Source organism: Melopsittacus undulatus, chromosome 10 (genome assembly GCF_012275295.1).
Source record: "Melopsittacus undulatus isolate bMelUnd1 chromosome 10, bMelUnd1.mat.Z, whole genome shotgun sequence".
NCBI classification, from domain to species: Eukaryota; Metazoa; Chordata; class Aves; order Psittaciformes; family Psittaculidae; genus Melopsittacus; species Melopsittacus undulatus.
Genome location: NC_047536.1, coordinates 12,798,546 through 12,815,190, shown reverse-complemented (window position 1 = coordinate 12,815,190; position 16,645 = coordinate 12,798,546). Strand labels below are relative to the sequence as shown.

At 50.5% G+C, this 16,645-nt stretch overlaps 1 protein-coding gene across 2 annotated transcripts in view; it reads left to right on the top strand.

Moving 5' to 3' along the window:
* The window catches only part of ARHGAP26 (Rho GTPase activating protein 26), a 116,098-nt gene that overhangs the window by 66,041 nt on the left and 33,412 nt on the right, over window positions 1-16,645 (top strand). For both annotated transcript variants that reach the window (XM_034066688.1, XM_034066689.1), the window contains exons 17-18: window positions 354-459; window positions 13,985-14,144. In XM_034066688.1, coding sequence (XP_033922579.1) covers window positions 354-459; window positions 13,985-14,144 — 266 coding nt within the window. The remainder of the gene's footprint in view (window positions 1-353; window positions 460-13,984; window positions 14,145-16,645) is intronic.

Below are 16,645 nucleotides of genomic sequence, written 5' to 3'. Positions count from 1 at the left end.
GTTGGTAACACATCTGCCAGCACTTGTGGATCCAACCAGCACCAGATGCTGCAGCAACATGAGCCGTGGTGCTGGGCACATCCTGATGGTGCTTGGGAACGCACTGAATGGGAATGTGCTGATGTTGGTTACAGCCAGCCCCTTCCCTGATCACAGCTGGGTTTTCACATGGCTGGCTGCTCTCACCTCACTGTTTCCTTTTGGAAACAGCCAGTTGGGATTGATAGAAAGGAAGAGTGCTCAGTGGAGCAGGTCCCCAGGACATCTGTTGGTGTTAGTGTTGGGTCCTGCATGCCTCTTCGCATAATAACACCCCTAATGCAGAAATAAATCATCTCCTATTTCTAATGCAGAACTGGAGAATCAGGAGTCAAGGGTGTCAGAAATCCACAGCCTCGTCCATCGGCTCCCGGAGAAAAACAGGCAGATGCTGCACTTGCTCATGAACCACTTGGCAAAGTACGTTTATGACTGATCTGTTTTTCTGTCCTTTTTCCACTTCCTCTGAAAGTGAATAGTGGTAGAAAAGTTTCGGGGGGTGTGTGTGCGGTGTTGAGTCATATCTGGTTGGCGAGGACCTGGAAACCTGTGTGTGAGTGGAACGAGGGCTGCGGGATGGAGCACTGCAGGGGATGGTCCTGCTGAGCCCCAGCCTGCAGTGGCAGGAGGGATCATGTTCCTGGGAATATAATGATGCTCTAATGGTGTGGTGATGGGTCTGGTGGTCCAGGAGGCAGAGCGGAGGTTAGGCTCCTCTCTGGCTTTCAGATCAGGCTTAGTATTAAAGGACTAGGAGCTGTTTCTTTGCTACAATTGCATATTTGCTGCCTTTATGCAACCTGATGAATCAATCCAAGGTAACCTTGAAACTTTCCGAGGGCACAGGAATGGAATGATCTTTTTGCTTTCAGTGATAGAACTGACCTGTAATTTCCTGTCTTCATCCTGCTCCTGCAAGTTGCCATGGAAACCTTTGATTAGTGTTTTAAAAGTGAAAGCATCATCAGGTGTTTGCGCCAGCTTCAAGGCTGCGGGGTCGTACCTGCCCTTGTGTTCCCACCAGTGCCACGGGAGCGGGAGGGATTGGGCAGGAACCTGGGAATGAGTTAATCGGAGTGACCGGTTAGAAGAAGGTCTGGGAGAACCTGAAGTTGTCTGTTCAAGAGGAAAAATAACAAATGCTACTTGAAATAGGATTTAAAATGACTCCAGATGCTTTCTTTTGACACGGGTTTGTATCTGTTCCATGGACTCTCTGGCAAGGCTGTTAAAAACCAAAGAGCTGGTTTACATCTCAGTTTCAAAACCTACTTTACTTACAGGCTCAAGCCAAGGGCCAGGCGGTTCCAGGTACACCCATCAGACAAATATGTGTGAGGAATCTCATAACTGCTTAAGTGCTTTTTATTTAAAGGAAAACCTGGTGGTGTTTGAGTGAGAGACATGGAGAGGGAGGCAGATAATACAATGGGTCTCATGCTGCTTTAGTGGGCAAGGAACTAAAACAAAACACAAACAATGAGTGAGTAGGAAGAGAAACAGCTCATAGTGGTTATTTAATGGGAAAAAAATACCTCAGAGAAAGGCAGGAAGCTGAGGAGTGAGAGCCTGCTCCATGGAGCTACCGCCCTGCAGCAGCTCCCCTGGTTCTGGTGCTGTTCCTGGGGCATCCTGGCCTGTGCAGGAAAGGGGGATGCTCTGCCATGGGGGAACCAGCTGGGGTTCTGTGCTGCCCATCCGTGGTGAGGGGAACCAAGAGCAGGGCATCCATGGCTAACACTGGCAAAGCCAAAGGGCTCCTTTCCAAGCTGGGCTGCACTCATCTAATTCTGCCTTTTTTCTTACTTATTTTAAGTAATGTATGAATAATCAAGATTTGCATTTTGATCACAAGAGCTGAAAAAGCATTTCTGACAGTATTACTGTGGAGCTCTCTTATGCTAAAAGCAGAACTCCTGTATCAGTCACATAGAGAGAGTTCATCCTGTGTCATCTTGCATCTGGTTTTTTGGTGTGTATGTTCACTGTTGCCCACTAGAAAGGGACTTGAGGCTCCTTATGTGGTGTGGGGCTGCAGTTAATAGCAGTACAAACCCCTGCTATCACAACTGATAGGTTCAGAAATGGCAATTATTAGCACAAACGAAACAGCAGATGGGAGAAGTGCCTCTGAGGTTGTTGAGCAGTGCCCTTCCCTCTGCACAGCAGGGAGGTGCTATGGGTCCTGCTCTGGCTCTAGGGGGAAGGAGAGCTGGAGAGATGGAGGACAGGTCCCGGGGACAGGCACAGGCAGGATGTGAATAGACAATGAAGTTGATTTCTCTCTTACTGCATCTCTGAGCCTGTTTGTGCTGCCTCTGGTCTCCTGTTAATGTGTGCAGGCAATTACCTGCTGTGTAATACAGAATGTGAGCAATTCCTGCTTCCTTCTCAGGAAAGTGATGCTGCAGATGTCCCCTGCTCTGCAGGCCCTGGTTCCAGTGAAACTTGCTATTATGATGTTACTCTCTGACCCATAAGTAGGTGCAACCTTTAATTTTCCTTCCTGGGACATGCTCACACTGTCAGGATGCTTGTGATAAGTGCAGCTGTGATTTAGTGTTCCTGAAAGAGAGGAGAGCTCTTTGTTCTGATCATTGTCCAAGGGGATCTCTGCAGGAAAGCCTGAATAGCGCAGTCGGCCCTGTCCCAGTGAGCCCCATGCCTGCATCCACTGGTCCTGCCAACAGGCCCCTGGAGCCAGTGAGGCTCTGGATGATCTTAAAACCCATCTGGTTTCTCTTGCCTCAGATAGAATAGCCCATGTCTTTCAAAGAACTGAAGGACAAGCCTAGCACATTTCTTCTTCTGTTTCTTGTAGCTGTTTTAGTTACTATTGCTTAGTCAGTCTATTAATCCGTGGAGCAGGTGTTTACAGGGATGGCTGGTGAGAGTGTTCCTCATTCCCTGCTTTAAGGAGGAGAAATACCCTTTTTACAAATGTACATGAAGAAGTGGTGCCAGGGGAGGTGGTGAGTGCCCTGAGACATGGCAGGCTCCCTGTGGTTTATGCCCACCCTTCCCTGTGCCCATTGGAGCAGCAGCCTTGAGCTTTGCTTGGTGCAGGTCTCCTCACGCCATCCTCAGGGTTTGCTTTCTCTTTATCCTAGGATGTTTTCTTTATCCCCATTGCTCCTAGCTGGGAAACGAGGAAATTGGCACTGCTTGGGTGCTGCAGAGCACCTTGGGTGCAGCCCGTCCTGCAGCAGTCACCAAGCAGCACGCTCCTCGCGTGCTTTGGTGATGTTTTCCTGCAGATATCCCCTTTTGGCCAGCACCTATCTCCCAGAATGGCTGCACTGCTGTTTCCAGTGCTCTTTTATCAACCCCATGTGCCAGCTCTGATTAAACCATGTGTTTTTTTCCCTGCCAAATAACTTGGAGCAGAGGCACAGAGATATCATCCCTGTCTTCTCCTTCTGTTCTAGTGTACTTTCTCACCAAGGGGTGAGTGCTTTGGTGAGCAGAGCAGGAGGAGCTTGATGAGGTGGTGCTTCAGGCATTGAGGAATTACTTGATTTTGCATGGGAACACTTAGACAGCTGAGCCTTGCTTTGTTTTCTGGCAGTAAGATCCAGGTTCTCCAATACAGATGGTGCTGTGCTTGTGCACCCTTCAGTGGGGCTCCTGAGATGCTCCTGCAGCTCTGCATCACTCCATGCATTGCTGCTGCTCCGTGCATCCCCTGGCCCAAGGAGCAGGGCCTGCAGCCCCACTCCTCTCCTGGCAAAAGGTCAGAACCATGAAGGATGCTGCAGAGGAAACATGCTGTTTAGCAGCATTATCTTCAATCACTCAGCACTGTGGCCTGGCCAGCAGGGACCAGTTCCCTTTGCTTTTGCGGCGATGGTGTTTTCTAGTTTATGTGTTTTAACCAACATGACAGTAATTGCTGTCTTGAGCATAAAGCGTTTTCCACTTACCAGTGTGGATGGTTTCCATGGGCTCTGTGGGGTGGTTGTGATCAGCCACAGCCTGGAGATCCATCGGAACCCACCCTCTGTGACAGCCCATTGTCGAGATAGGGCTGGAGCGAGGTGTATTTTGGAGGGGCTCTGCTGAACTGGGGGTGCTGGCAAAGGAGAACAGGATAAGAATTCTTCCAAGTCTTCTGCCTACAAGAAGAAGATGGTGCTTGTTTTCCTTATGGAGCAATCCCAGCTCTGGCAGCGCCGTGCCCTGCTCCTGGGCTGTGCTGTGCAGATCCCATGGGAGCCGGGTCCCATCCTCAGTGCTCACCATGGTGTGCTCTGTGCCAGCAGCCTTGGGAAACCCACTGAGGCTCCTGTGCAGGACCGGGGGCTGTGGCGTGCCCAGAAACGGGCTTTTCCTTTGGCTGTTTTCCCTGTTTCCCCCCAAAGGTGCAGCCGGCGAGGAGGCTGACGCCTCTTGGCAGGGCAGGTCTGATTTCATCCCCGTGGCAGCTGTTTATGCTGCTGTCTGGTAACTATTCATTGCTTGATTTATGTATGACTTCCAGTAAGTCACTCTTGTCCAGGACGTTCTGGAAATTTCCACCAGCCACTGAGGTCTCCGAGATGCGCTGCTCTCATATGCTCCTCACCTGATTTGGCTGCCAGGAGCAAATAGTGACTGAGCTCTCTGACCCTGTGTGGCCAGGCCAGGCAGTCATCCATTCCTTTTCCCAGTGCCTCTTTCTGATCCCTTTGGATCATGGCACTGCTGGGTTCCAGGGGAAGCCCTGGGAATTCAAATGACCCAGAGGATCGGAGTGTTCCCTTGGGCAGCAAAAGGAATGTCGCATGAAAAGTGACTCCCGCAGGCACACTGTGCCTTGGAGGAGCTGGGAAGATCCTGCCTGGGCTTGTTTGTCCCGGGTCAGGCTCATGCTGTGTTTCGTTTCCCCAACCTTTCCTTTTCTCCCCCTTTTCTCCTCCTGTTTTGTTTCTCTGCTTTGTGTCTTGGTTTGGAGCATCAGCTCTCAGGAGAGCTGAGGTGGGTGCAGCTCGATGAGCACCATACCGGAGCCAGGCCCATGGCTTTGGACAAGGGATGTAGGGACAGGCCAAGGGGAATGGCTTTAACCTGCCAGAGGGGAGACTGAGATGAGCTCTTAGGCAGAAGCTCTTCCCTGTGATGGTGCTGAGAGAAGCTGTGGCTGCCCCATCCCTGGCAGTGCTCAAGGCCAGGTTGGACACAGGGGCTTTGGAGCAAACTGCTCCAGTGGAAGGTGTCCCTGCCTGTGGCAGGGGTTGGAGCTGGAGGAGCTTTAAGATCCCTTCCAACACAAACCTTTCTGTGATCTCTCAGCCTCTCCAGAGCTGAAGGCTTTGGCAGCACGGAGCTGTGGGTGAGCAGGACCTGGAAACACAAACAAGGATCCTTCTGGTTTTGTTTTTAGTATGAGATTCTGCAGAATTTACCAAGAAAAAACCCCAAAACCTGTAGGTGTTCACTGCGTTTTTGTCCTTGGCTTCCTGTAAAGTGCAAGTTAGCAAAGGTTTTGTTCTGCTTCTGCAAATGAACTTTTAACCTCCTGAGGCTGGATTGTCCATACAGTAGCTGTTTGGTGGCTTTTGCTTCTGTGCTCCTCCAAAAGATCCCTGTTTTCCTGCTGGTGCCCCAGTTCTCAGCCAGGGAGGAGTGCGCTGCAGAGGCTGCAGTATCTCTTAGCGGGTTCTTTGCTTGTATCTCCATCATGCATCAGAGTCATCTCTCTAGATATGATAATGGTGTCTTAAATTAGACCAAAACTTACATCACCAGTGCTGGCAAGGTCCCTGAGTGGCATGTAATGCGGCATATGCTGGGTCTGCTGTGCAGTTCCTGTGTCTGAGCATCCCTGCCGGGATCTTTCGGAGAAGCACCAGGCATCTTGCGTTGCTCAAGCGTGAATTCTTATGGGCTTTGAACTTGGTGTTGCTGGATGAGGTTGTTGATGGCACACAATTATCTGGGTTCTTTTTGATTGTTTATCACAGTGAAACGGAGGCTGTGTACAGAAACAGATTGAGTCTAGAGACAGCAAAAGATTTCCAATAGATGCCTGGCGTGGCTCCTGGTTGTGTCTCCTCAGTCCCCACAGGCAGAGTGGGACTTAGGCGTTTTAATGAGAGCTTCCCCAGGTTGCCCTTTATGCTGAACAGACCCAGCACTAAATTCGATTCTATAGATTTGAGTCAAATGTTCCTTCAGCACAAGAAAGGAAAATAAAAGTCGTCAGTGCCAAGATGTCTCTGAGCTGCAGTTCTTCCCTGGGATGAGTTGAGTTTTCTTCCCTGTGAGGGTGCTGAGGCACTGGCACAGGGTGCCCAGAGAAGCTGCGGCTGCCTGTTCAGGGCTGGAGGTGCTTACATGGTGATTTGATGGTTATCTGCTGCCATGAGATGTAGGAAGGGCACTGTGCGGTGAATGGGTGCACAAAATCGGGGGGCACTTCTAATCGCAGAGCAAAACCTTGTTCCATTGGCAAGGATGGGACAAACATTTTACTTGCTGTGTTAACCAGGACTTCAGTTTGCCCTGCAAAGCTGCCTGTTTCTATATTCTGTTTCTTTCCAATGACATTCATTTAGCAATTCAGCACTGACTTTGTATTTGTGAAGTGAACGTGCTCCAAAATGCCTCTAAAGGGAAGGAAAATAGACAAAACCTGCTTAGTTACCCTTCCCTGTGGCCGATGATGCTCTGGTGTGACTGTGCAGGTGTACACCAGGGAAACTTCTGCTCCTTTCCCTGTGACCTGGCTCTTGGCTTCGCATTATTTCCCGTGCCTCCCTGCAGGGCCAGCGGGAGCTGCACTTGCTGAAGCTGGTGCCAGTTCATGCTGGGAGGCTTTCTGGAAACCCATTTGCTTTGGCTGGTTTCCACCTCCCAGGTGAGGCTTCGGCATGTCACTTCCCACTGCGGCAGATCTGCCACAGGGCTTCTTGCTCTTCTAGGCTGTTTGCACCCGATGGCTGTGTAGGTTTCCTTACTGCAGTGTGAAAGCATTGGGGACTTCAGGTTTCAGAGGAGAACCTGGGTGCTTTGTTGGGTTTACTGGTGCTGATGCTGCTCATACACAGGATGGCACTTGAGGGGATGCAGGCACAGCCTAGAGCCAGCCAACCACCTACTCTGCAGCACAAGCTGCCTCCATGGCTGTGGCTAATGGGTAAAAGAACTGTTATTATTGTAAAGAGGAAAGATGTATTTGAGGGCAGCAGGCTGAAGTTGTAACTGAGTGCTGGGCTTGCACACAGAGAGCTAAAACTAAGGGAAGATGTGCAAGGCTCTTGGCAGGGGTATGGGGATTGTTTTCACCGTGTAGTGCCTCTTGCTTGCATGTGATGATGTGAGGTTTGCTGGTGGGGCTCTAGGGAGGGTTACAGAGTTTCTGTGGTGCCCAGCATGACATCCCATGGGCTGCATGAACTTTAACAGGGTGTTCCCACTGCAGGGTGGCAGCGGCACAGGGGACAGCATGTGCAGCCCTGGCAGCTCCAGCTCCATCCCTGAGGATGTTTGGGGATGAAGTTCCCTTTCCTGGTGGTATTTCTGCAGGTGGGAACCATGGCCATGGCCATGCCTGATGGGGAATTTGCCAGCCTTGTGCTGAGGGTTGGGGCTCAGGTTCAGGACCCCCCTGTCAACTCATCCCCCTGAGATGTCCCACCAAGCTCAGCTTGTCCGTAGCCAGAGTGGGTGGCTTTGGGAGTTGCAGTGACTTGATCTGAAAGGCCTGAAGCAGAGGTGCACTGCAGCCCCAGACGTGTTTTCCTTGCACGTCACAGCATGTCTGGATTTCACAGGGATTGGGATTTGCGGATACCGAGCTGCACGCTTGGCCTCTGCATCTGTTCAGTGTGATACGAGCACTTTCCCTTGTTTTGTTTTTTTTTTCCCTGGGAGTGAACCCAAGCATCCAGCTGTGGCCAGATTCACCCGGGAGGAAGAGGGAGGCTTGTTGGAGCAAGTCAAACCGCCCAGCAACACTGCAGCACATGCTTCACCCTGGCTGAACACCCCTTGAGTTGTCAGTGCTGCATCTGAAGGTTTTGTCAGCTGTGTTTCCCCTTGTCTTTGCTGGGAGGTTCTGTATGTCCCTGGTGGTCTGTCCTCCTTTTGGATCCGCTGGCCTCCATCTGCATTCCTCAGCACTTGGCTCTCCTTGCTGTAGTGGTGGTGCTGTGGAAGTTGTGATGCTGGGACTCTTCACAGCCTGCAAAGGGCTGTGTATGGTGGGGTTTGTCCCATGCTCCCATCCCTGCTCCTGTGTGCAGGGAATGTGCAGTGACCACATGGCAGGCAAGCGAGCCCCATGGTTCTTCCTGAGATGCCACCGTGCCACTGTGAGCTATGGGTGGCATCGGGGTGTACAGGGGCACTTGGTGAGGATTTTATATTTTCAGTCTCCTCTGTTTGGGCACTGCAGGACAGGAGATGTGGTTTTAAAATATCTCCTTTTATTAACTTGAAATATTTTCATTATTATTGTTATTGGTCTTGTCAACACAAGGGGGACGTGGAGCTGCTGGAGCGAGTCCAGAGGAGGCCACAGAGATGCTGCGAGGGCTGGAGCAGCTCTGCTCTGGAGCCAGGCTGAGAGAGCTGGGCTGGGGCAGCCTGGAGAGGAGAAGGCTCCTGAAGGGGAGACCTTAGAGCAGCTCCAGTGCCTAAAGGGGCTGCAGGAAACCTGGAGAGGGGCTTGGGACAAGGGCCTGTAGGGACAGGACATGGGGGAATGGCTTTAACCTGCCCAAGGGGAGACTGAGATGAGCTCTTAGTCATAAGCTCTTCCCTGTGAGGGTGCTGAGGTGCTGGCACAGGGTGCCCAGAGGAGCTCCTCCGTTCCTGATGTGGAGCCATCGGAGCCTCTGGCGTGGCAGCCAGACTGGCCCTCGCCCTGCTGTCTACCTCCACGCTCATCAGCTGCAGCCCAATCAAGCTCATTAATGCGCAGGGATGACTTGGATGCACCCAGGAACATTTCCCAGAACTCATTAGGTTTTATCCGATAAATAGCACCAATTGTGAGCAGCCACTCTCGGCCGGCGCTGTGTGCCTGCCGCGTTAAATGGCTGGAACTGGGAGAACTGGGGGCAGGACACTGACTGCAGGGTTCTACTTGAAGGAAGCCCGGCAGCCTTGCTGAGCCTCCCCCCAGCACAAGGAGTGAATGTCCTGCAGACACGATGTTCTTTGTGAACGCTTGGTAGGGAGCTGGAACTGACTGAGCTTTAAGGTCCCTTCCAAACAAAATCAGTCTGGGATTCATTCTGTGATTCCCACTGTTGCGTGGATGGAGAATCCGCAGACGCCTCTGTCATCCTGTGTGCTGTATTCTGCTTTTTACCTTTCATTCATGTTTGGGATCAAGTGCGAGTGTTCCATTTGTAAGAAGCTCCACAGAGCAGCCTCCATAATTTTGGAGATTGTTGTCTCTCTGCATGATTGGCTTTTCTCTTTAAATAGAAGCTCTAAAGGTGGTGGCAGACATGAAATGTATTTTTACCCGTAGCAGTAGGAATTAGCTGCATTATTTTCTATCCTATAAGCTCTTGCTAGGCCAGCCCTAACAAGCACTTTGTTTTCAAAGGTTTGTCCTAGGCATGGAAATAGAAACACTTGAGACTTTATCTTTGTTCCCTTTCAGATGTTTGTTTGTTTTCTCTGAATCAGGGAAGACATTTGAACTAATGGCAGCACTCTTTGGCCGAGGCTTATGTACATGTATTTTATATAGATAGAAGACATACACAAAGTAATACCAGATGGAGAGGGGCTTGGACAAGGGCTTGTAGGGACAGGCCAAGGGGAATGGCTTTAACCTGCCAGAGGGGAGACTGAGATGTGCTCTTAGGCAGAAGCTCTTCCCTGTGAGGGTGCTGAGGCGCTGGCACAGGGTGCCCAGAGAAGCTGTGGCTGCCCCATCCCTGGCAGTGTTCAAGGCCAGGTTGGACACAGGGGCTTGGAGCAAGCTGCTCCAGAGGAAGGTGTCCCTGCCTGTGGCAGGGGCTGGAGCTGGGTGAGCTTTAAGGTCCCTTCCAACCCAACCAGTCTATGGTTCTAATATTAACACCTATCAAATAAAGAGGCAGTGCAGTACTATTCCCCTCCTTCAGCACCCATCTGGCTCTGCTGCATTTCTCCTCTGTTACAGGGTGCTGATTGCAAGCCTTTGCAACAGAGAAATATTTACTGTTCCTCTGTGCTTCCCTGCACTGAAGCCTGACTACCAATTACTCTGTATTAAATTATGTTTGGCCGTGCTGGTGATTATACAGTATCCAAGCAACCCAGGTGTAATCTGATTTAACACACACAACATGGATTTACCCTGCTCCTGTTCTCCTTTGTTTTTCTGACAGTGAATGTACAGTGAGCAATGTCTGCCCATGGACACCCTCAGGACACAACCTGCCTGCTCAGCTGCAGGGACAGCGTTCCTATGGGAGCCCTTGGCTCCTAGCCCCTTGAAGCTGGCATCCTCCTTTTGGCTGGGGGCTTGCAGAAGCCAAGGTGCTTCTTGGGTTTGCACCAAGTGGGTCAGGTCTTAGAACAAATCCCTGTGCAGAGCTGCTCATTGGTGATGCTCTGCTGGGTGTGGATATTCCTTCAATCAGGGGGCTCTGGGGTCCATCCAGTGCTTCCGGGCAGATCCCAAAGACAAGTGGGAGCCATCAGGTGTTACGAGGAGGACAAACAGTCCAGAGTGATAGCCTGGAACATTGTAAGCACCATGTGGGAGTTGAGAGGTTGTTCTGCACATTTCTCCATTAGCTGTTGCTTGCCAGCTCCTGCCTGTGCTGGAAGCACGTTCTGCAAAGAGGGAATGCAGAGAGGACTGAAAAGGGACCCATCTAAATTAATGTTCATGCAATTGCTTTCAGAGTGCACCGAGGGCTAGAAAGAAACAGCAGGTTAAAAGGAAAATGTAGTGAATCCTTGGAAACCTTCTAAAGGGCAGCTCAGGAATGGCACTAACAATGCCTATCGAAAAGCAGCAACATTAAGCACACTTTGGGACTGAGAACACCCCATCTTTAGAAACTGCACCATTATCTTCTAGTGCAAAGGATGATGAAGAGATATAATTTATAGTAAATTATCATGTGGATAATGGATGTGAAATTTGAAGGATGTGAAAGGTGAATCATGTTTTTTAGCATAGCTTTGGTAACAGAGAACTCTCAAGTGTGCAGCTGGAACAGTACCCGTGGTACGGAGCAGAAGTTCATGTGCCACCAAGTTCAGTCCAACAGGAGCCAGATTTGCACTGGCACATGTTTTCCAGGCTTTACAGGGCAAAAGCCAGCGCAGGAACAAGGGATTTGGGATGGAGGCGAGGGCCAGGGCTTGCATCTGGGTGCGTGGGCATCCCTCGGGCACCCAAGGCCCTGCTTGGGAACCCATTAATAGCTTCATCTGAAATAATGAGGGGAATGGTGCACAGCTGCCTGCCCGTAATGAACCAATGACAATGTGATTTAGTAGAGTGATGTATTACATGGGAACGATAATGAGAAATGGAGGGACCTGATTTTGTAAGACTCGGATCAATTCGGTTGGGTTTTTATAAATGAACAGTGTTTTTCTAACCATGGAAGATCATTAAAATATTATTTTACTAGTACTTTTCAAAGCTGTTTGAATTACAGCTGCGTTTTTCAGAATCCAAATAGCAGCATGTGGACATGTGTCTGAAATATAGATGTTGCTGCAGCGTAAATACGTCATTGGCATTTGTAAATGTCTCGATAGGGAGGTGGGTTGGAGTGACGGAAGAGGCAGGGATACATCTATAATTTATGAACATATCTGTAAGTAGGAGCTATTTTCCTGTAAGCAAGCAAGCTTTTTCCTGAGAATTTGTTTCCTATTGGACTTCTTCTGCCTTCTTCTCAGCTCCATGAGGCTGTGTCCCCCTAAACAGAGTTTGCTTCTATGCTGCCAGCTCTACCAGGCACTGGCATCGCTGCGGGTGCAGCTCTTGCTTTCGGTAAGGGTGGGGAGAGGCTGTGCACTGGGATGGGCAGCAGGGATGGAGGTGGCAGCAGCTCTGCCAGGCTGTGCATGGGCTCCTCTCCTCCTCAGGTATCACCTCTGTAAGCGGAACCTCCCCTGGGGCAGCCCCATAGCCTGCAGTGCTGCAGTGCCCTGGCATGGGAGGTTTCTCGGGCACTGTGATAAAACATTCAGAGCTTACTGACAGTGGAGGGAGTTCTGAGTATGGGGAAGGTCCCACAGGCTCCCGAGGGACTTTGCCAGGACCTTGGCACCTTTGAAATGTAACTGAAGCCCAGGCCTGGTGGAGATGGCAGCTCTGTGTATTCTCCAGGGATGTTCCTCACTATGAAGCTCTTCCCTGTGAGGGTGCTGAGGCGCTGGCACAGGGTGCCCAGAGAAGCTGTGGCTGCCCCATCCCTGGCAGTGCTCAAAGCCAGGTTGGACAGAGGGGCTTGGAGCAAGCTGCTCCAGTGGAAGGTGTCCCTGTCCATGGCAGGGGATTCGAACTGGATGAGCTTTAAGGCCCTTTCAACACAAACCCAGCCTGTGGTTCTATGATTCTATGTGACTTCTTGCCTGGACAGTAAATAGGGCTGAAGCTGCTGAAAAGCCATCTCTTGGTGATGATGTCCTCTCCTGCCGCCTGAGGAGCCAAATACAGGGATGAGGAATGAAGAGTTCTTTGCTGGTTCAAGTGAGATTTGGATGAAGAAGGATGGAATGCGTCCTTTCTTTTAAGTCAGCCCTAGCTTACACTGTACTGAAATAAGCTGAGCATGCACATAAGCGATGTGTTGGCCCTGAGATCAATAAAAGCTCATGGCAATACATTGTTGGGACGATACAGCAAGGTCTGAGTCTCAGCCTTGCTTTGTGCTAAGCCTGCTGCATTTGTCCAGGGAAAACAGGAGAGGAGGAGGAATGGGAAAAGACACTTAAACCCCCCCTTAGGCTAAAACTGCCTGCAGTCATCAGGCTTCCTGGTTGGTGAGGTCAGGACAAAACCACATGAAACAGTTGCTGAGATGGGGCTGTAGGTTCCCACTGCAGGTCCTGCTGTGTCACCCACATGTGTGTCACAGTGTTATGTGTCATTGCAGGACTCCAGCATGTCTCAGCTGAGCAGCCAAGTCCTTGGCACTCATGGTCGGACACAGCCTGGGGATGTCCAGGCTGCATCCCACGTGGCAGCATGCCCCATATCCCACCATCGCAGCGGGGCTGAGCTGGAGCAGAGGACGTGCTCTATTAGGGCTGCTGGTGCTTTGTACTACTGAGACCAGGGGTCACACCGGAGCTACTCCAGAGTGACCCCCAAATGCACTTCAGCAGTGTGCCAGGTCCTCCATATGAACTCTTTCACTTGCTGAACTGATCTGCTCCTGCTGGGCTGCAATACTTGGAACATAAAAATAGATGGAGATGACAGGGAGGATGGCTCAAGTGTCAGTGGTCCGTGGGACAGCCGGTGTCCATGCTAGGTGGATTCCTCAGTGGGGTGGGGAAGAGCACATGTGTGTGCACGTGGGTCTGGGGGTACAGCCCCATCTTCGCCTTCCAGCCTGTTTTGGTTGGATGGGGCTGACCTCTGGTGCAGGCAAAAGCTTAAATGGGTGAGAAGGAATTGGGTTTTGGAACATATGAGGTCACTCATTCAGTTGGAGAGCAGCGTGTGTCAGAGGTCCAACAATTTGTTTTTAGAAGAGTTTTGAGCATTAATGATTCAAGATGTTTTCCTGGGAGTGGTTTGCAACATGAGACTCGGTGGCGAGTGTAGCGTTGGGGTTTGATGGGATTAGTCAACTCACTGAGGCTCAAAGGTCTCTAGTAACACAATAGTTAAAGTTGTACTTTTCCACATGGCTGAGCCTTCAAGGTGCTCACCAGGAGTGTAATAGACGTAAACAGGGTTGTGAGGGTTGTGCCAGCCAGGAGGCAGGGAGGGGGTTTCCCTCTGCATCACTTCTGTCACCTTTTCCTTCATCTCTTTCAGAGTTGCGAATAATCACAAGCAGAACCTGATGACTGTTGCTAATCTGGGTGTGGTATTTGGGCCAACGCTGCTCCGACCTCAAGAGGAAACAGTCGCTGCCATTATGGACATCAAATTTCAGAACATCGTGATTGAAATTCTAATAGAAAACCATGAGAAGGTAACTGCTTCACTTGCTTCCTTCAGCACAGTTGATGTATGGAACGGAGTTCATCTCTTTACAAACTGCAGCCCCTCTCCCATGGCCCCCCATGGCCAGCAGCACCGGTGGTGGGGTTGTGCCAGGGGGTTCAGTGATGGACATGACTTGGGATGTGGTGTAGAGGCTCCAAAACTGATGGTTCTTGGGCTGTTGTTGTGTAACCAGCAGGCTGGTAACCAGCCTTTTTTATAGTCTTCTTGGTGTGAGTCAGCACGTCTCTGTCTCCATTACAGAAATCCCAACTTCTTTGCCTTCTCCGTGGTTTAACAGGAATTTGTCCTTAGTTTTAGGTGAGATGAGCACTAAAAGATACCAGAGTGAGGTGCACGCCTAGGCTGGATTCCTGCTTCTCTGACTAAATCCATTTTTATTCCATGGCACAGTGTTGATCCCCTGAATTATGATGCATTTGTGTCAGTTGACCATAAGGATGTTCATGTCTGCAGCAGGAGCAGCTCAGTGAGGCAGTGGCATGGGCTGTCCCTCTGGCTGGCCACATGCAAACAATATCACATAAAAATACCATTTTCTTCTACATTCAAACATGCTCTTTTGTTTGTGTGGTTTGGGATAGACAGAAATAACTAATTTGAGCATTCAGGCTGCGAAGAAAGAAGCAGAGGCAGGCTTGGCCCTGGCTCTGGTGTGAGATGTTGCTTGTAGATGCTGTGAATGTGCTTCTGGCAGATTGAGGTTCAAGGCTGAACCTTTGGTACCTGTGGTGTGGGCAGCAGACCCAGGCATGGCTGTCTGGGGCTGCAATGGGGCATCAGGAGTGTATCCAGCAGGGATAAGGAGACAGTGTTGATGTTGTATGTTCTAGGAGAAGTTGCTTCCACAGGCACATTAAATCTATGGTATTTGTTTAGGATGAAGGAGCTCTTTTCCTATGCATGAATGTAATTGCAATCTGCATGTCTGTGCAGTTGAACCTGTGGTCGTGAGCAAAGCCCAGCTTCCCCAGCCTTGGTCCTGGTGGAGGAACCATCACAAAACCTTACAGTGGCCTCTGATGGTCACCCCCATGTCTGTCATCTCTTTATTGGTGCAGGGAGGCTTTCACTGCCTCTCCCAGTGGGATGAGGTCTCTGCTGTGCCGCCAGTGTCACAAGCAGCATGGCATTGCTGTGAGTGTGTTTGCTGTCCCTCCCCTTCGCTGTGCTCAATGGAGCCCTCCCCTCATGGGCCCTTACACGAACACATCTTTAGACACTGATGTTTTCCTGCCTACGCCAGTCCCTCGCGGTGCCAGCCGAACCTCCATCAGCTGCTGCTGTGGAGGAATGGATGGCAGATCTCTGCAATGGTTGTGTCTGGAAAGGCTGCTCTGTGCTCACCAACCACATTACAGCTCCTGCCCTGGGGTGCCCTGGTTCTTCCATGCTTCCCCCTCCTCAGAAGTGACTCCTGGCACTGGCAGAATGGGTGGATCTGTGAGCTGGTTACGTACATTTGTCCCCAGCTGATTCTGAGGGGCCTGTGAACCCGTGTCCCCATCCCTCCAGGGCTTCTGGGAAAAGAGCCTGGGAAGAAGGGAGATAGGAAGACATAACTCCAGGAGAGGAAAATCTTTTAAATGCAGCATTAGTGCCGGTTCAGGACTGTTTTGTTTTAGTGTATTTCTTAATTTGAATTGATTGGAGCTCCTGGAAGGTTCCCCACAGGAGCTGCCGTGGGTGATTAGCAATAAGCAAGTTGCTTGTGCTGGTGCTGCTGGTGCGCTATGTTGTTTTATGCCGGTGACTCAGAGCCACTGCTTACAATTAAGTCCATTCGCAGGGAAAACGTAATTGATTTGAATGGTTCCTGGCAATCAGCGACTGTCTGGTCTGACATTATATTTCCCCCAGGTAAGTGGAACGCCTCTCCCATCAAAGTGACTGTTGTCATTGTGTAACCAGGGGAAAAAGCAAGCTTGGTGATGACATCTCTTGGTCTGAATGACTGCTGGCAGCCTGTTTACGCTGTTGTTTCAGCAGGTTTATCTGATTGCTGGGGCAGTGGGAGGGTTTGGGGGGGCTTAGTCAGCGTTCCCTGCTCGCCTGCTTGCGTTTGCAGTCACCCCATCTGAGATCTGGCTCATCTTCCCCCTGAGATTATTGCTGGGGAAAAGCATTCATCCTGGAGCCGTACAAGTATCAGGGAAGGATGCTGCAGGATATGGTGCTGATTATCCTGTGTCTTCAGTGATGGGTATGACCTTGTGCTCCCACAGGTGATACCTCCGCCTTAGCGTGTGCCCTGCACCGTGGTAGCCATGTGCAGTTTGGAATCATAGTCAGCAAAACAGGGGCTTTGTGAAGGTTCCCGGAATGACAGATAAATCACGGTGTGCTCTGCGTTGCCAGAGGTTCTGACACAGACCATTAAACCCTGTGTGTAATCCAGAAAGTTCAATCATTTCTGGAGGTTTAACAGCTTTCCATGTCCTGGATCCAAATTGTTTGTTAGACTCACAG